Source organism: Pagrus pagrus (genome assembly GCF_965226575.1).
Source record: "Pagrus pagrus genome assembly, chromosome: 20".
In the NCBI taxonomy this organism is placed as follows: Eukaryota; Metazoa; Chordata; class Actinopteri; order Spariformes; family Sparidae; genus Pagrus; species Pagrus pagrus.
Window position 1 is genome coordinate 4,610,448 of NC_140207.1, and position 20,994 is coordinate 4,631,441.

General features: G+C 39.4%; 1 protein-coding gene and 1 long non-coding RNA gene across 6 annotated transcripts in view; one reads left to right on the plus strand and one right to left on the minus strand.

Moving 5' to 3' along the window:
* LOC311249114 overlaps positions 1 to 11,846 on the minus strand; it is a 419,388-nt gene extending 407,542 nt beyond the window's left edge. For both annotated transcript variants that reach the window (XR_014621117.1, XR_014621118.1), the window contains exons 1-2: positions 11,758 to 11,846; positions 10,712 to 10,764 (exon numbers count right to left, since the gene is read on the minus strand). This is a non-coding gene — a long non-coding RNA (uncharacterized lncRNA). The remainder of the gene's footprint in view (positions 1 to 10,711; positions 10,765 to 11,757) is intronic.
* LOC311249110 (cadherin-12-like) overlaps positions 1 to 20,994 on the plus strand; it is a 113,074-nt gene that overhangs the window by 46,044 nt on the left and 46,036 nt on the right. The window contains exons 1-3 of one of the 4 annotated variants that reach the window (XM_084339859.1): positions 11,785 to 11,898; positions 15,046 to 15,340; positions 19,063 to 19,182. In XM_084339859.1, coding sequence (XP_084195985.1) covers positions 15,328 to 15,340; positions 19,063 to 19,182 — 133 coding nt within the window. In that variant the 5' untranslated portion in view covers positions 11,785 to 11,898; positions 15,046 to 15,327. Of the gene's footprint in view, positions 1 to 11,784; positions 11,899 to 12,024; positions 12,135 to 15,045; positions 15,341 to 19,062; positions 19,183 to 20,994 lie in introns of those variants that run through there. The other 3 variants (XM_084339861.1, XM_084339860.1, XM_084339858.1) reach the window with 3 other exon arrangements.

A 20,994-nucleotide genomic window follows, 5' to 3' on the forward strand; every position in this document is an offset into this window, starting at 1 on the left:
CTGAAAGGAATTGTGCTTGTCATTTTGGAGCAGGATAAATATAATGACCCCTTACTGTCGCTGGAGGTTTAATCAAAAGCAACACCTCTGTCAGGCAATGCATCACTTACAATGCTGGGATTTTCTGACCAGGTGCTACTATTTTATATTAACAACATAGCGTACAATGTGTCACTGTGATGCAAGTAGTTTTTTGTCTGAACTTTACTTTTTCACTCACTAGCCAAGTTGACTCGTAGATGAAAAAATCCACTAGCCAAGCATATTTTGTAACGCCCAAAACAATAAATTGCTTTTTTGTGTGAGTGAAAAAAGTATATGTTGCCAGCATTGCAATAAACACTATAATACATGGATCTATATCTATGATGGCAAGCTTGCCCAGTTACCCTATGACAACACTGAAAATTCCCCAAGTCCCAGCCTACGGGATTCCACCCTATGGAGGTGAAAGCGACAGCTTTAGAGTCAGTCACTCTTCCTTAACTGAATCACTGCGCTTATCAGAGTAAAACAGCATGCATCTATCTTGCCTTGTCACTGCAACTCTGCATTCAGATTTAGGGGATCATTTCCTACAAACATTCACCCGCCAGTGTGACGGGCAGCCTAAAGAAATGTACGTGCCAAACAGAAACTCAACCCACATTTGGTGCTTGGGGGTTGTTAACTTTGGAACCTGGTTCGTAGAATGGCAAAGGGGGAAAAAAAGAAAAAAAAGAGAAAACTTGCACACTGGTGTTTTACAGTTCAGTGTTGTCAAATAATTATCCTGACTTTAACTTGTGATAGCACAATGCACATAAAAAAATTTAAATACAGTATAAGTACGAGAAAAGAGCAAGTTTTGTATATGAGAAAGATAGAGATATAGGAGGGAACAGGGATATTGAAAAGAGAGCAAGGAAGTTGGGAAAGACTACACAAAGAGCCCTATCCTTTGCAATCTCATTGATGAATAATTTGACCCTTGTAGGCACAACCTGGTCTCTAGATTCACAGGGTAGCTAAAAAAAATATCTTTACCCGTCAAAGACTCTGCTGTGTTACCACCCACAGAGAGCAACACAACCATGTTTTCTTTTACTATACAGTAAGTCAAGGGAACATCAGAGCATGGTAATGTGTGAGAATCTTTCAAAGGGAACTAAACAAATTATACACTTGGCAAGAAAATGAAGCAAGGGAATCAGTTTCATAAAAAGAAAAAGTGCAGCCATTAAGTTCAGAAACATCACACCCCCCAATGCACTGAAGGTTAAAGAGAAATCCAATCAATTTAGATAGAGTCACACTGAGGACCTATAAAAGGAAAGGGGAAAAACCTCTCCCTGTACCCTTTACAGAGCATGTGATGGCATGCAGTGGCATGCTCCAATGCCCAGTTTCTCACACTTGCAGACAAAAGGTCGCTCATTTAAATACAAGTCAATAAACCACTTTCTCCAGAAAGGGCAGCCCTGTTTGTCCTATAACTTGTTTATTCCCTCGCTTCCTGCCTGACAAGGAATGACCATCCTTCCTTTTATTGATAGCTCTTCCTCCCAGTCCCACCCCACACCTGGCTGAGATTTATTACTGATGTGGAGCCTGCAATTTAATCTTTCAATGAGGACCTATAAGAAGGACATAAAAACCTTTTCAACAAGACTTATGTACCAGGCACAACAAAGAGAGATTCCATCATCTGACCATATGAAATTTACCAGCCTTACTAGCGATAACGCGTTCCACGTTGTTAAATATGGTTCAGTTTAAATGCTTTGGAATTTAGCTGTAAAATGCTTGAAAACCTGAGAAGGCCCATATAAAAGCAGCAAACCTGTTTACACACTATGATGATGATAGCCATTGTTGTAAAATACTTCAATGGGACTTGCTGCAAGCCAGCAGTTAATTAACATCCGACTCAAAAATCACAGGCTTCATTACTTGATTGCTTTGCACTGTTCTATGCAGAGGTCTATTCATTGACCTACAGCTAAGCAAGGCAAAGTGCCACACAATAATCTTGTTGACCTATCCATGAGCATGTCTAATGCAGTAACTCATTGTTTGACACTACAATAATGCAATCAGTGATATGATGAACATAACACACAAGTACATATATTAGCAAATATGTGACCCCAGACTCTAGTGTTAATAGAATGATTTAATAATATGAATTACACTAACAGATATGTTTAAATGACAGTTAAGATAATAAATGCTATGCTATACGAAATGCTCACACATGATCTTATCCCTGAATGAATCTCGGAATTTGTTGCCCAAGTAATTCAATGTCGAATGCAAAGTAATTTGAAAGGATTGCTCTCTTGAAGGTTATGCATGAGGTGTGCCAGTGATTCAGTTCCTCGTTAGAACATATTAAGAGGTTGAGGGCATTTACAATTGTAATGTATGTTGATGATGAATGTTGCGAGAAATTCTGAAAAGAACAGCTGAAATAAAAGCTAATGATGCCATTCATCTGTCCTGCCAAAGAAATATATCTCATATATTTTGCCCTCATGGGTAATGGACTTTTCCCCTGAATTGCCTGGATCATATTTCCAAACGGTGTGCTAATGCCCCAATCAGTATCACTTACTACCCTGGTCAACGGTTTCAATTTGTTCTGTGACATTGATGGGCAATATTGTTGTGATTCTGGGTAGAAAATTGCATTCTGTATGTTGTATCAATATCACTGCATTGTTTAATCAAGTGTGATATGAGAAAAGGGAATCAAGCCCTAACCCCAGTCTCTAAGATCAATAACAATCATGTACATTAATGTGATGTGTCAAAAATCATTCTTACACCATGTTATTTGCTATGCAAAATATAGCATAACATATATGAAAATGCATTTTTGGAAACCTTTAGTGATGTATGATAGAGCTGCTATCCTCTTCATCCTATTAGCTCACAGCCTAAAGTTGTATCAACGACCGCAGTTACAAAGTTCATCCAAACAAACAGTGAATGCAGTTGTGTCAGTTTTGATGTTACAACTGACGGTGAGATGTACGGATCACTGAATTGCGCTAATACAGCTTCAGATGTGAATACAACTCAACAGCTTCTATCTGCTTTTACACACCCAAGGCTGTATCTGTCAATTTATCCCATTTTGCCGTCCCTCCACCTTCCTTCTCTCTCTCTCTCGACCTTCCTTCTCTCTCCCTCTCTCACACACACACACACACACACACACATACATATCTATATATGTTTTCTGTATATCTACAAGTATACTCCCCTGTGTGTCTATGTGTGCATTTTTTCCTTCCATCCCTATTACCTGACTGAGGCATGACACAACCCAGATAGCAAGCTCCAAGCTGTCAGCGGCAAAGAAATGGTTCGCAAGCCAATATCGATCAGCTATAATAAGCTTGCAGCATTTGACATACTGCTTTCTTTCCATCAGCACCTCACCAGTACACCGACTACCTGTGAAAACTCACCACACAACCAGCGGACATGAGTCGGTATGTCATGGCACTGGCACTGACAATGCACAAACTTGGAGCCACCTACAACATGCCACCACGCAAACATGGTGCCAGTATGTCATCTCACTACTCTGCTGGGAGGACAGTGTTTGAATGGTTGTTGTACTGAAGGGTAGTGTCAGACCTAATAATGAATAGCATCATAAAAATAAATTCAATACAGCGGCAGTTCGGGGATGCATACAAAGCACCAACAAATACAGAATGATTTACACTGATTAACAGCACGTAGTATGAATTCTGATAGGAGATATATACACTACGTCTTGCATAAAGCATAACCCACCGTTAAATATAAATTAGAATCAATTTATTCACAAACTATGATAAATTTACAATAAATGGCCTTGTGACACCAGTGTGGGGACGGGTCTATAATAGATACTGGGATATTTTGCTCATTCAACAATCTAAGAAGCAGGGAAAGATGTGCGTTCATGTTTGTTCGCAGGATAAGACAGAAAGGTAATGTGGGTTTTTATTCAAAGTTCTTGGGTCTTGCGTTGTGTAGTAGGCTGCTGTCTGGCTCAGTGTGACCGTCTCTTGAAGTTTCTGCTTTAATTAAGATTTGACTGATTATATCAAAACAAGGGCTTCCTCCATGCAGACAAATAGCAAAACAGCAATCCACCAAATGAATGCAAAAGAAGGGTGCATCATAATGAAAGCAAAAAAAAGGAAATATAAACCTGTGGCACAAAAAGAAAAATGCAATTTAATATCAGTTGGACTTTAAATTGTATAATTTGCATGGATAATTAATTGCATATAAAGCTGAGAGGAACAAGTGGGTACCAACCCCTTTCAGGGTATTTACTGAGTTGTAAATGTACTTGATGGTGCAGGGTTGCTGGGCCGTTCAAGGAACAATGTTGGCCCGCTATCAGCAAAGTGTTGTGGCTTCCATATGCATTCCTGAGAGGAGCTCCACATAATCCTGGTTGCAGAAATCCAATTACAGCATTTTCTACAGAGGTTGGTTACATTCTCCTCTGAAATCACTCAAATTAATCAATATGCGGGTTTACTGCATAGCCAATGAGGGACCATGTGCTGCAAATCCTGAAGGTAACAGGGAAGACTGTCCTCTCTCAGAGCCCAGAATTCCTTTTAAAGCATTATCAGGCGAAGTATGTAGGATAGATATTCCACATATGCCAGTACAGATGGAACACATTTTTTCCCAATTTGTACCAGTAATTGAGTAGCTTCAGTCAATAGCAGTGTTTTATCCTGATAGGACATGAGTAATGTGACTGCCGATATTTGTTTTGACAACAATGCTGATGCACTGACAGGCCATCTGCATTGCCTCAACTGTGCCGGACATGGAAAGATTGCCTAATGGTTAGGGAGAGCATTGTGGAAATTACAGGTCACATCTTCTAACCCTGCAATATCTAATGCATGTCCATAAAAGGCTATAAATATGAATCCTGTCAAAATGAGGTTAAGTAAGACTGACCTGCTTTATGATAAGTGAAACACCACTTTGACAACAGCATAAACTGTCTAAAATGTAAATCTAAAGGTGGTAAACAGTACTTCTCTACATATTAAATTGTTGTTAACACTGAGCAATCATCCGAGAGAAAAGAGAAAATGGAGAATGCAAACATAATTACTCAAACAGATGGTGAGTTTGGACGGTAACAGGAATTGTTTTTCAGTTCCTCGCGCAACCTTTTTCTTTTTATAGTATCCATGTCAACTGGTACCCTGAGCACAGCTTTTTGCTAATTATGCTAATCATGAAAAATGGGGAGTGTAAAGACACCCTCACCATTATATGTGTTCATATCATCACGCTGTCTCTACGAGCCAGCTCTCATTCAGTCTTTGAGCACATGCTTTATGTTAAATCAAATGTATTTGCTTCTCTGGATTTACATAAGGTTATCGGTAATGCCATCATTCAAATTCTCCGAGCATAGACTCTGTTTTGTTGGTTCATGTGTTATAAATTGGAAACAACCGCTACAAGAAAGGAATGGAAAATTGGCCCCTCTTTTTAGTGAAATCACTTATTTTCTTTTGACAAACTGTTGAGAAGGTTGTGGTCGTGATTCTGCCTCTTGTCTATTTAGCCCGATGAGTCGATGTTTTGTAGTTTAAAAGAAGCCCTTGTCAGCCTCCCTATTAATGAATCTTTTTATATAATTGATAACCATTGTTAGAGTAATGGAATTTTTAATTAATATCAGTCAACATTCACTTATAATTAATGGAGCATCGTGCCTATTCTGTTCATATTCGCATTTGCATTTCTTTTTCATCTTTAATTGTGCGGTCTGAATCGATTTGCAGGTGCCTCTCCTGGGTGCTTGTATTGAATAAACTGCAAATGTGAAAAATATGCTTCAAGTTTGTTTTTCTTCTCTTGTCAGTGAAGGGACAAGAAAATCTAAACTCCCCATTAATCATAAATACAAAAAGTGATTATTTATTCAATACAACACACACATGTGAATTCTGCCCAAAGAGTATACTAATGCCCAATCCAGCTTTTGATGATAGATGATTAATGTTGATGATTATTAAAAACTGGACAGGCTGTTGACTGACAGGCTAGTGAGCTTTCTAAATTAGTGAGTTTTATAATCTGTCCATCTGCCTGTGTGCAGTGCAGTAGTGCTTACGATGAAAACTATCATCAGAGTTCCCCATTAATCACCTAGACTTAGGCTCGAATGTTAAGTTGATGTGCTAGCTCGCGATCCAATTCTCTCTCAACTGTCTTATTATCTAGCTATCATAACTGGGAATTGTATTTCTTGTTCTGTCGGTCTGTTTTATTAGTCAACCGCTGTGTTGTGTGACTTTGTGTCTGACAAACTGAAATAGAAGTTATGTTTCTTATTACGTTTGATAAAGGGCAACGGGCAGGGGTGTTTATGAACCGCAGCTCAGAAAAGATAACCGGTGAAAAAAAGTTTCATTTTGAAAAACATAACACTTTCCAGCTATGGCATGGAGCTGCAGGCTTTCTTCAGTTCCTCCTCCACCTGTTGGAATTCCGCCATTTTTTCTTTTTACCGCTTCCTTAGCGTGTTTGATTTGGTGATGAGCTGTGCCATCAGGGTGCCAGCCTTTCCCTCAGCTTGTGTGGCGAGCTGATCAGCATCATCAAGCAGAACCTTTGCCACCTCAGACAGAGATTTTTTCTTCTTCTTAAGTTCCTGGATGTGCTCCGCTGCTGCCCTTTGGTTCTGTCTTGCAATTTCAGTAATTTTCTTTTGCGTTTCCTCATCTAGGTACATCCTGTACCTTGACCTAGCTGACGCAAATGAGGACAGCAGCTCCTTGGTAATGGGGACCTTGAGGACACCCCCACAAACGGTGACATAGTCACAGATCAGTCGCTCCTTCTCTCCCCGGTGGGTTGGTATCTGTGTCATCCTAAAGCTCGGGTCCTCTACCAGAGGCCTGGGAGTTTGAGGGTTCTGCGCAGTATCTTGGCTGTTCCTAGAACTGCACTCTTCTGGACTGAGGCTTCAGATGTTGTTCCTGGGATCTGTTGGAGCCACTCTCCCAGTTTGGGGGTTACTGCCCCGAGTGCCCCCACTACGACAGGGACCATGCTAGCCTTGACCTTCCACATCTGTTCCAGCTGCTCTTTCAACCCTTGGTACTTCTCAAGTTTCTCGGGTTCCTTCGTCCTGATGCTGGTGTCAGCTGGGATCGCCACATCTATCACCACCACCCTGTTCTGCTCTTTGTCCTCCACCACGACTATGTTCGGTTGGTTAGCCAGGAGCTGTTTGTCAGTCTGGAAGCTGAAGTCCCACAGAACCTTGGCCCTGCTGTTCTCAGCCACCTTCTGTGGTATGGCCCATTGGGATTTGGGTACTTCTATTCCATACTGGTTGCAGATGTTCCTGTGTACTATCCCAGCCACTTGGTTGTGCACCTCCATGTACGCTGATCCAGCTAGCATCTTACACCCTGCTACTATGTCCTGGACTGTCTCAGGGGCTTCTTTGCACAGTCTGCAACTTGGGTCTGATCTACTCTGGTAGATCCTGGCCTCTATGGCTCTTGTGCTTATGGCCTGTTCTTGTGCTGCCATGATTAGTGCCTCTGTGCTGTCTGTCAGTCCAGCATTTTCCAGCCACTGGTAGGATTTCTTGATATCAGCCACTTCCTCTATCTGACGGTGGTACATACCATGTAGGGGCTTGTCCCTCCAGGTTGTCTGCTCCTCCTCCTCTGCACTCTCTTCAGGGTTCTGCTGCCTGAGGCATTCCTGGGCTGTTCCATGTCCCATGAACTGCAATCCAGCATATCTGGACTGGACGTGATCTTCGCACCAACAGCGGACATGCAGATCCAGTTGTTTTGTTTTCATGGTCTGGTTGAGGCTCTCATCAAACATTAAAACAAACGCGTCCTTGTTGGCATCCGCAACAAGCTGCTCTGAAATGTACGGGGCTATTCCAAACTTGCTGATGTAGGCCGTCTTGTCGGAACCGTCCATGCAAATGAGTGGGCAATATCAGAGTCTGGAAACACTGCACGGAATAAGTCTTCAATTCCCTCATTTGATTTGTATGATCGGTGTTTTGTCACTGTGTTCAGACAACACAGTACCTCTGCTTTCAGTGTAGGCGTTAGGGATGGGTACCTTTCACATTTGAACCGATACGGTACCGATACTCGGTACCTGCGAATCGGTACCGGTATATATCGGTACCTGTTTTTGGTACTTTTTTGCGTATATGTGTGGTAATTAGTTATTTTGTATATAAAAAAAATTGTCAAAACTTCTGAATTTTTAATATTTACTGTTTTGTTGGTTCCGCTCTCGTGATTGCGTGACGTTACTGCTATTGGGCAAATTATTTTAAAAAAATAAATGTTACCTATTATTTTTAGATTTGAGACTAAATACAATCATAAAATCCTACTCACCAGGTAGGTCATTTTTAAGACTTTAGAAAGACTGATTTAAGACATTTTAATGCCAATTAAGGCCTTATTTTTAGATTAATGAATTCAATGCTTTTTAAGACTTTTTAAGGATCCGCGGGAACCCTGATAATATGGTGAGGACTGGACTATTTACCAGTTAGAAGTGCCAAAGCTCTGTGTTGTATTTATCATTTTCAACACTTTATATTTTTCTATTATTTCGTATTTATGTTCATGCTATTTGTGATATAGCCTCTTAATTTGGCTCTCAAAGTGCACCAGATTGATGCATTGAACTTTAAGACATATTATATTTTCTTCAGGTGGAGCATGCCCAGCACAGTCTTATGACATCCTATAGGGAGCACTGATCATGAGCACCTAAAAAAATATATTATGCAATCTAAAACAATACCCCCATAACAGACACTGCTGTAAAACTCATGATGCTTAATTTTCTTTCAGTGTGTCAGAAAGATTGATTCAGCTCTGCAAGGTATAGACTTCATTATGAAGTGTTTGTTATGTCCACACAGAATGGGTGACAAGATGTTCATCTTATAACAAAATGCAATCACAAACTGTATGTCAATGAAAGGTTGTCAAAAAAAGAAACATTATATTTTAACAACAGTGTTGCAGTCGTTTTGTACAATATTGCACAAGTCTGGACCGCACGTCTGTATGCTGTTTTGTGCACCCCAGTATGTTTTCTGTCAGGAATGTTTGTTTTTTTTGTTTGTTTTTTCTTGGCTGGGTCTAACTAGTAAAACACTGCAGACCCTACTATGACTACATGGTTGCAACAGTCTATCTGCCACTCTGATGTCTGTGATATGCCACATATAAAAGAAGTAACAGCTTTCATCATGCCAAAGAATGTGACTGTTGTTCTCTGGCATTGTCATTTCATCTGTTTAACAGCACAAAACTGTTTGAAAAAAGTCTGCAACACTAACATCTTGAGATAATCTTGTACAAGTGATACTGTGTGAGATTATGGGATTACACAACAAAAGGAAACACAATGGATTATAAATGAACAGCTACACAAAACACTACTCTTGTTGCAGCAGGATCCCCTGTTACTATCTGACTAAAACAAAGGGAACAGGAATACACAGTGTTTTATTAAAGACTGGCAAAACCTGGAAGCACAAGTTTCTGGGGAGCACCTGAGGGCAACAACACTTAAACCATACTGCTGACAGCCGAAAGACCCAGAAGAAGAAATAGTTTGGCTCAAATGAAAATGCAACTGTTTGATGATGCATTTTGTTTGCATTATCTACAGCTTTTTAAACCAATCTGCACCATAGTGTTTTCACATTTTGCGAGTTAAAGTTCATAAATGTTTCAGATAAAAACACAAAAACTCATACCCCTCCAGCTCACGTTTGTTGAAAACCCCAGTGGTGTTGTTCTAGTAATTATCGCTCTACAGCATCAACTACAAACATGCCAGACGTGCAATTTCACACAATCACAAAATGATGGATAACCATGATCATTAGTGCTCAAATAAGTACTTCCCAATTTTTCTGATGGGGGCACTCTAATTAAAGAGGGGGCTTTCTGCCTGATTGATTTTACAGGAGACTGAAACCATTCTCCAATAAAACCAGATACAACAAACACCATGATTATACAACCATTGCCAGCAACACTGTGATAGGTAAAAGGAAGCATGACATGCACATACACACAGGCAAGATAGAGGTTCACTGACAGAGGTAATGGCACGGCGGCCGAAACCCACCCAGTACTGAAAGAGACAGAAAAGAGAAGATTAGAAAATAATAGAATTAAGTCTATCTCTTAGTTCAGATAGCGATGGATACTGTGGTAGTCTAAACTTTCCATCAAAGGGTTAGGGTTCACTAAAGTCAATATCCTTGCACTACAAGACAACAATAAAAATCCAAAATAAACCTCAAGTTGCTTCAACAGCTGTTTCAACCCATAAAGTTGAAACTGAAACCCTGCTGGCTTTGTGCTAATTAGTCATTATTGAACCACTCCTACAGTTTAACAACATGCCATGTCTCACAATGATAAATTAATGCAACCTACAGCTCAAGGTATTTCCCCAATGTGTCTTAACAAATAGATGTCCATAACTAATGAGAGACAAAATTACTGATCCACAAAAATTGACCACGCCAACACCCCCACAGCAGGTGGGACAACACCATGACACGAATACATGCATCCACACATGCACAAAGGCGACCAACAATTGTAGAATGGCACGGCGGCCAAGCAGCACAGAAGAGAAGTGAATATTGTCCAACCTTTTGAAGTCAAAACAATCTCAACCAAGTGTGCAGAATCTCCCATCCTCCATCTGTGGGGAAAATCATCAAAGTATCATTTCAATATGTTTCTTACAAATGTTTTTTTGTTTGTACAACGTGATTTATAAGATTCGCTGTGATCAGAAAATTCAGTTTAAACAAAAGTACACGGAGGCAAAGTGAACAAACAAGAGCATAATGGCTCAGCAGCCAGCAAACAAACAGCATCACATAGCATAACATAGAAAGAGAATAATATGTAACTTCTCCACCAAACACGTGCCTCCCCTTGGCAATATGTTTGGAATAAATACCCCAATATTAATGAGAATATTTTTCCAATTGTTATACCTTATGTCATATATCATATATATACATATATATATATACATATAAAATGTATTTGATAGGACTGCACGATATTGTAAAAAAATCATACTGAAATTATTTATGCAGATATTGTGATACGATTCACGATTACTACAAGATTTGTAGTCCTTGGCGTCTCTGCAGCACTAAAGTAATTTATAATAATGCAGTTTATCACACATTTTACCCATATAAAAAAAATGGCAGCGTCTTGCGATCTGTAGATTGCATTTGGCCATTTTGAGATTACAATTATATTCCAATAAATCATGCAGCCCTAGTAGTTCAAAGTACATAACAATAACCAATACATTTTATTAAAATAGATGTCTTGGTTAACAAAATGCACTGTATTTTCCAATGCACTACATCAGATGGAACATGAAATATAAAAAAAACTCCAATTTTGTTTTTGTTTCTAAGTTGATTACATCTTTGACAATATAATTTAGCATGATAATTACTTGATTTGGATCAAATTATCGACATATAATTACCCTGAACGTCGATCAGTTGTGATTAATTGTCACTCAGCCCTCACAAACTCGCACAGAAAACTAATGATACACAGCAGGCAACAGCAGAATAATGAATAATGGAGGATAAAGCTGCGGAAAAAAGGGGGGGAAAGCAGCCTCCAAGCCCTTCACACCAGTGAAACAGTTATATCCTACCTTGACAAGACGAAGCCATGGAGTCCATCTCTTTCCAAAATCCAAGTTGACATCGGGAATACCTGCAGAGGTCGACTCAAGTTCAACTCGCAGGTGAAGTCCTTCAAAAAAGTTCAGGTGGAGAGCAGGCCATTGTTCAAGGTAACGGTTTATATTGTTCCCGGATGTGATGGTGGGCACCCGGACACGTCTGTGATGAAGGCTCCGTTATCATCTGCGCAGATGTTTTATTTGTTTGCTAATCTTCTTTTGTGGCCTTTAAACTTTACTTCACGTTTCAAAGTAAGTTTTTTAAACGCTTGAATATCGGTAACATAACCTCCAGGCCTCTTCAAAACGTCGTCCAGTGCTCTGTACTTGGATCCAAGTTACATAAGGTAACGTTCAGCACATCTTTTGTCTTGCTAGCATCGAGCAGGATGTCAGTGGGAGCTGCTCACCTTCGTTTAGCTAGGCGCTTTGATTGACCCGCGTCCTCCTGTTGCGCAGTTTAAATTTAAAAGTGAAAACGCCGACTTCACAGCCTCGAAACACCTGAAGAAATATCTTTTTTTTTACCGTTTCTTCGCAGTTGAGTAGGGAATTTCGTCCACTTTCCGTCGAAATGCTTGTCTTCACCTAGAAATGAGTACGTGAAGTGGCAACTTTCACCACAGAAAACATGGCTGCCAGATTCCTTCTAATCAGTGTTGCCAGATTGGTATGCTTTCCAGCCCAATAGTTGCTCAATATCCGCCAGAATCGATTTAAAAAACGCCCAAAATATTATCTTTAATAAGCAATATAAATGCATTCATGAACAACAGCAACAGTATTGTGGTTCATCACAATTTTCAATATGACTTTATAGCTAATTCAAGTGTTCACAGGTGCGCTGGAAAATGCAGAAAGGCAACATCATAGCTACAATGCAGCTAACTATTCTCCATATTTCTGCCCTCTGCCTTGAAAATAGAGAAAATATAAAGGGATGATGAAATTAAGAAATTAATAAGAAAAGGAGGACAAAAGGCCAAAGAAATAAGGATGTTGTAATGTTGCATAAGGTTTCTATAGATTTGCAAAAACACTACAGCTCATGAAAATGCCACAGGTTGAAGATACAAATTCAAAATGGTGGCTGCCATTGCATATATTTGGCCTCAACTATGAAAATGTAAATTTGTCTCCTTCACCGAATATTTAATGTTCCACAAACATACGCACAACAGCCCACCTGCCAAAACTTAACAAAAAGTAAACCTATCTATTGCAGAGTATGAAAAAATGGAGAATTTAGTTTCTAATCTACTTTGTTTTGTTATCATATCTATTTCCCAGAGGAGTAGCATATTCACATTATACACACGGACAATGCATAATCTAAATTTCAGATTTTGTGCTCATTCCATAAAATGTTATGGGACCTAGTTGTCACCAAACAAGGGTTAATGTCAGCCTTCTGAAATTAATTCTCATTCGTTTGAAAATCCATGAATAAAACACCAGGGGTGAGATCATTATAATGCCACACTTTTCTTGTGTGAACTGGGCGATTTGCACTGAATCCACAATTACACCCAGTGTGCTATGTCTGTGTGTCTTGAGTTGTTTTGAACCGTAATACATGGCAGCTAGGTTAGAGAAAATCATGGGTATTGTTCATTAAGACTAGGAGTCTGAGTATATTTTTTAGAAGAAAAAAAATAGTCATATTCTTTGATTCCAGGTTCTTAAATATGAATATTTCTGGGTTACTTGAATACCCTACAACATTAAACTGAATGGCTTTAGTTTGTGGACAAACCAAGACATTGAAGGACATTATAATGGGCTTGACAACACTGATAATTTTCCACCATTTCCTGACATTTCAAAGACCGAACAACACATTGATTAAACAAGAAAATAACCAACAGATGGATCACCAGTTAGAGGTAGAGACGGCAATTCTGCAGAAAGACAGTTGATTGTCGAGTCTCATTCCCAGGTCGTCAAATACTGATGCCTTGGGTAAGAATACTGACCCAAAACATCTGTATTTGACAACCTTACCTAGCTTTTAAAATGTGGATAGGCTTCAGCAAGTAAAATGTTAGGATGAGGACACAGAAAGATCATGGCAGTGGTAATAAAAATGTAAACATTAATTTCATTTCTGTGACTGGAGGCAACCTGTGATCACCAACATGAAAGTAGGACACGCTGCACCCCATTTACCTCCTCATCCTCACACAATTTCCTGTGTTGGACATGAATCCTGAATCATAAATCATCCAATATGGACACAAATCCTCAGAAAAATCTGAATGTGATTACGGGACGGTAATGGTTGCTAAACTCGTTATTTCATTACATTATTACAATTTGAGAGTTTCCATCAAAAAGCAACCAAAGCAGTGTTTGAGAAGGAATCATTAAGTTAGAGTTAGAGGTATTTCAGTGCAAGTTATGGAGGATTTCTTGACAGAGAAAAAGTAATCCATGTTGCCAAGAGCGAGCAGCTCCTCCAGTTACCTGGCTTCACTGCATGCTTCTGCTCTAGTGCTTAGAATATCTGTTAACACTACTGTTCTACACCGTTGGTGGAAATTTCATACAATTGATAAGAATGCAAAAATCCACATCCATGTATGATAAAGATCACATTGCATTAGAGCCTTAAATATTTAAAAGGCTTTGAATTGTACAACTGATCTCTCCAGGGAGGTAAACATAACTGTGTCAATAAGCTTTCTGCCACCAGCCCAGAATGTGTTTGTCTTGTACAAAGAGAGCCGCCGCCACTCTGGATCTATATTAACAAAGATGTTCTTTGGCTGGAGTAGTGATGTTTTGCAACTGTGCTGAGAGTCATCTGGTCACAGATCTCTGCTGTCAGGTGAAGGCGTTTAAAATGGTTTAGTATTTATCCCTGGTTTTTACAAGCTGGTCTTTGCCAATTTTAGAAAAACTCCTATCTCTCATAGGAGAAGATTTTTGAGTCATGCTTGAATAGCAACGGGTCCATGATGTTGAAGAGCTATCATTGCAGCGTAATTGCACTGAGAGAATGCATTATTTATGAGAGATTTAGCCTCATTAATCTGTGAAACGCTCTGAAAGTACGATCCTTTTATTTTTCTCATGACTTCGTGTTTTGCAGATCTTTGCAGAGACATGAATTTGCTCTTTGATGCGCAGTCAGTTTCCTTGACTGTCTTTGTGAAATGGTGTTCTTTGACAGCTCTTCCCCAGTGCTTTCAATGAATCATTATCTGTGCCAATGTTTGCACTCAACCTGTCTTTTTTCCCTCTTTTGTCTTTCAGCTGCACACTGACCTCGATCAGGGGGACAGTGCGGTGAAGTACACTCTCTCTGGGGACGGGGCTGGCTCCATTTTCACAATTGACCAAACAACGGGAGACATCCATGCCTTAAGGAGCCTTGACAGAGAAGAGAAGCCTTACTACACCCTACGAGCCCAGGCTGTTGACATCATCTCCAATAGGCCCTTAGAGCCTGAATCAGAATTTGTAATCAAGGTTCAAGACATCAACGACAATGAGCCAAAGTTTCTGGAGGGACCATACAGGGCCAGTGTCCCTGAGATGTCACCAGTAGGTAAGTTATCATCTGCAGTGACTTGTTATGTCAATAAAGATAGAGAAGTCAGTACTTTATTTATTTGATTAGAATTCTTTGCACCTTCTTTGCAATTCTTTCCTTCAACTTGGAATACAAAAGTTAAGTTTCTGGAGCATCACAGGTACAACCAGAGGGGCAAAGCTGCTCCACAACAGGTTCTGACATTTCACAGAACCAGTTATTCTTGGTGTGCCCTGAGTATATTTCACCGTTTTGTCTTTATACACCCCACCACCCCCAGGGGGAACAGATCAAGTAAATTCGCTGGCAGAATGGTTCCTCTTGATCTGAATGGCAATGAAGCCCTCAAAACTCCAAAATCAGCAATCTCTAGAGGACGTGTAGAAAGCGGGAACAACACAGCCTAGCCCCAGTGAACACTCTCAATCATAAGCTGCTCGGCGACTGTTTACTGGAGAATCAGAGTGGCTTTCAAGTTTATCAAAAAAAAAACATCTTGTGACCAGGGAAGCAGAGCAGAGAGATCAGCTTTAAACTAGCATTGAAAACAGCCCATACAGAATTAAGTAGATGATCAATTAGATAACTGGCAAAACTAATTACCGTGTTCATTATCATTTTTTGAATTTACCAAACAATTTAAAAATGTCACTTGGCAAAATTCATTTGAAATCATCACTTTGATAGTTGCTATTAATGGATATCCATCATTATCTGCGACACTTTAAAGGGGTACAATTTAGCAATGCTTTCCTAAAGTTGTTTGACTTGTGAGAGACAGATTCAAAAATAGTGGCCAAAATTGAAGCAGCAGTTAGAAAGATGGCATGACATTAAGTCCCTGTTATGCCCCCAAAAGTCTAAATCCTCTTCAGATCATCAGAAAATAACCATAATCACATTTTCAGGGATTTTTTTCCTCAGACATGTCACACCTGTTTTCACAGGCTGAGTTTCACTCCTTGTGATGTGTGAAGCTAACTCCATGTGTAATTTGGTGGAGTATTTTTTGTATTGTGTTTGTTCAGCCCTTTCTCACTCACAGCGTTTTTTTAATACAGCAGCCTGGTCAGTGGCCCAGCACATCTAAGTTTGATGCTGTATGTACCCTTTATTGTCACAGCGGTCAGGGTGGTTGGATGGGTCATACATTGAACTTTACTTAGGAAACTGGGGTTTGCATCCCGTGTGCCACCAACTTAATTAGTTTTTAAGTTATGTTACGTAGGTCAGTTAGAATATGTTTAATGTAACTTACATAGCATAATTTACATAACCAAACCTAACCAAATAGTTTCTGGTGCAGAAACATAATCAATTGTTTTGTTGCCAAAACCTAACCAAGCAGGTTTGTGCCGAAACCTAACCAAACCGCGACTGTTTGACAAACTTCACAACAGTCCAAAAGTCATAATATATCATAATATGGGAACTGTTTGTCCGCAAGCTTTATTTTGAAAGTCTAACTGCACTTGGAATATTGCGTATTATGGCTGTTATCGTCCAAAACATTTGTGAGTGGGGTAGGTAGAGCGTCGTCTTAAGGAGCATGACCGAGTGGCCGTATTTGATGAGTTGGGAGTGAGAACGTGTTGATATGTTATATTAATAATAGTAAATTGAAATGAAATTTTAAAAAAACAAGTGATTCATTCTAATTTGTCATAAAACAAGACTTAATAAACAGTCGGTGCAGAAATAATCTTCAGGACCACTCATTGTAGTTGAAGCCATGATAATCATCAGTTAAACTACTAATTGTTGCTAAATTATGCAGAGTGATACCACTATCAAAAATATCTTATCTGAGAATTTAGTTGAGAGTTTACACACACACACCCTGCAATTTGTGTCAGAAGTTACCTCTACTGCCAGTGCAAAAAATATTTCAGACAATAATCACAACGTGGGAGCTGTTACCACTCTATAAACATCTAACCAAATAAAGTCTATAGCAATATTTATACCATGTTCTCATGTTAGCAGGGCAAAAGAAATGCTATAAGATAGATATTCTAAATAAAAATATGCAATAATGGCTGTTAATGAAAACTTACCAAAGGAGAAACATTATTATATCACTGAAATAAACTGCATACTCCTGTTTGTTGCCAATTAGCTTGTTCTTAACTTGTTTGGAGGAAGTGACAGATTTGAGAGAGGTATTTCAGAGAGTTGCCTGGAAAACATGTAATTACCACAAAATATCTTAGGCTTGATAAGTTTCTGTACTTGTCTATAAATATTTCAAATCGTTAATATAGCACAGTCCTCACTCCTGAGCAGATCAGTTTTTTTAATTGCACTAAATCTTCTCTTTTTTTCTTCATATTGGAATATTAAAGTTGTGTACGTATATCTGTGTCCTCTGCATGAGTGTATCATTATTGTAATTTATCCAATATTGTAATCTCAAGAACAAATAATGAAGTCAGATAGATAATCTATATTTTGCAAAACTGGTCTGCATTCTCCTCCTGTGTTTACCAGCAATGACCTTTGAAGCCATTCTGTCCGCCTACTTCTTCATCGCACACCTAAATTTCCATAATTGTGTGAATAGAATTTATTCCCCACGTTTATGTGTTTTTGTGTCACACCGAGGGTAAAGGCTGTTGCCTGTGTCTCCTGGAACCGCGTAGGTGTCATCCGTACTTAAAGGCTTTTAAACTTTCACTACATCTGAGCGGTTGGAGCTGCGGATTTCCTCTCTTTCTGTATTATCTCATCTGTTGTACATTTGTGTTGAACATGATGCAGTCCTTTTCCGGTACGTCTAATCAGGCATGTGTAGCTTTGTTAGGGAGGACTGAGACACTAATCTCTCTCACCTAATGTTTTAATACCATTGTTGCCATCTGCTCAGACGACAAAGCCTATTTAATATACGACAAGTTCTTTACAGCCAACTAGGAGCTTACCAGAATCTAAAATGGCCGTGTAAATGACACCCCTCTGGTCAGAGTCTCCTGCCCGACAGATCCTGTGGTTGAAAATATTTTGCACAGCATGCTTTTAAGCTAGCCAGATGTAGGTGTGTGATTGATACGTGAACATACAAGCACAGAGCTGTCAGCCCGTAAAGGCATCCGTGTCAACCTGTCTGCAAGTCGTCTTTTATAAGAATCTGCCCATCTGTCCACACCAGGCTTACGCCTTGGAGTTATAAACAAGTCAGACTGACAAGGCATTTTTGTTTGACATTCTTCTCCAACTGGAAACTTTTGATTGAATCTGTTGGATTTAAATACATTGTAAATAAGGACACTGTTAATGGAATAGTGTTTCCAATGCCAGCTAGTTAAGGGGGATGAGCCAAACCTCCAACAAGTAATTATTCTGTCCCTCTTACTGCAGGAGTTTGGACGACTGCCATCCTAATACTATTCCTGCCACAGCCCTTTGTGTTCTTAATGGTAGCATTGTTTAATGAATGGCTACACAAGAGCTTTTTTCGACCTTGCCCACTTAGTAATCCTACAAATGTGCAAATCAAAACATTCAACAGAAAACATTCATCCCGACACGTCCTTTTCCACCACACTCCTCCTCGTTGCACTCCATCAGGGACTCTGACTGTTCAGCACTAGCTGTAGCTTTCTCTGCCGTGATTCATCATTCATTGTGTCAGGTGAGATTGGTCAGTAAACTGATGAACTTCAAAGAGTTTGGATTTCAGTCTCACGAGGAAACAAATAAAGTCTAAGTCAATATGTCTTCCCACTCTTTTCCCACAGGGACGTATGTGACGCAGGTGACAGCCACAGATGCAGATGACCCCACCTACGGAAACAGTGCTAGAGTGGTGTACAGCATCCTCCATGGCCAGCCGTATTTCTCAGTTGACCCTAAAACAGGTACTTACCTTGTGAAGATTTATAGGACAAAATCCTGTTTCAGTCGGTGTGAAGTTCATAAACTTCTTTGCATTTTTACTTCATCATTTGAAATGTTTGATTTAAAAGAAAATAAGCACCTCTGTTTAAAGTGCACCTGGAAAATGCAGTAAGGCAGGGAAATAAGGTGAAAGTGTGGACCAGTGCAATCATATATCATGAGAAGAAAACAGGCTCCAGAAATGACCCCTGGGGCACTCCACAAATCAGTGGGCCACAAAAGGAAACACGCTCTCCAATAAAGCCTGTGAATTATTTATTTGACAGGTATGAAATAAAGGGTCAGTTATACCAAACAGCTGTTCAGTCAATCATTAAATATTTTCAAAACATTGAAAATACAATAACGATAATAATGATAAAATAATAATAATGATAATAATAATAATAATAATAATAATAATAATAATAATAATGATGATTGAAAAGGGATCCATATGTGAAAACATGCATACACTCACACCCAACTCTTGATTTCAAGTGCAGTAATAATAATATTGTATATTTGTTTATTAAAGGTGCAATATGTATGAATTGGCCACCTGTCGATTTCATACTCCAAACAAATAGGGGTACGCATATCACCGTTGTAACTGCTAACTGCTGCTAAGTGTAGCTATCGTTTTCTAGTTAGCTCAGATAGCAGTGCAGCTGGCGGTCAGACTGTTTGTCCGCAGGCAACATAGGAGCGTTCGACCACCAGAAGGAGGAGGCTTCCAGGTCCGGGACGGGAGGGGGCACTGTGTTTAGGACTAGCCAGTTAGTTAGTTTGCATCTTCATCACTAATTATAGTTTTGTTTTTTAAAAAAAACAAAATTCCTACACATTGCACCTTTTAAGGTGAGAGTAATCATTTGTGCCATACATACCTTTCCTTCCCCAAATATTGTGCAAACCGATAAGTTGAAGATTACAAATATATATTTTACTGATTAAAGATCAATAACAGAACCAAAAAAAAACATTGCAGCTATTTACACAGAATTATAGTAGGTCCTTATACACAGTGTTGTCTGTTATTCCCTCCTCATTTCCTTCAATAATACCATGTCAAAAAACATTTGTCAAACAGCATGGCTAATCAACATTGTCAGGAAATGACTAGGAAATATTAGATAGCATAGAAATGCCAAAATACACTGGAGTAGGGCTTTAAAAGTGGATAATGAGCTCGACGGGTCTGATCTGATCACTCTGGTATGAGATAAACATCCAGGAGATCGGCTCCAGAGAAAGCTAGATAGAAAACATTTAAAATTTACAACTCTTTTTAACTACAGTAGCTCTAAATATGATAGTTTCTAGCTTGCTGGGGTGGAGGGAATGCCATCACATTTTGCAGCATATCAAACTGTCAGTTGAATCCATAAACTGACAGTTTCAGCATCAGGGAAAAAAAATTGCGATCTGAAAATCACTGGTGACTCTCTGCTGCAGGGTTACTGTGGAGTCTTCCAGCAAACTGCTAAAGGTAGCTTCAATCAAAAGACAAATGACACTTTATGCCTACTGTTGTTATTTAGTTATTTCCACATTATTTATACCTGCACTTTGCCTGGTGTAGGCAGATGGTGTCATAGGAGGAAAATTGCAGTAAAATGGTTGCAGAGCGACAGCAGGGTGGGATATGGCAAATGACTGCTCTAAATCTGCAATACCTTCACACCAGCAGTGTTTGCCGGTAGTGGGCTGCTGTTGGCTTACTATCTGGGACAGTTCAAAGCATATGAAAATAGGTTCATACATATCACACAGGCAGATACGGTGGAATC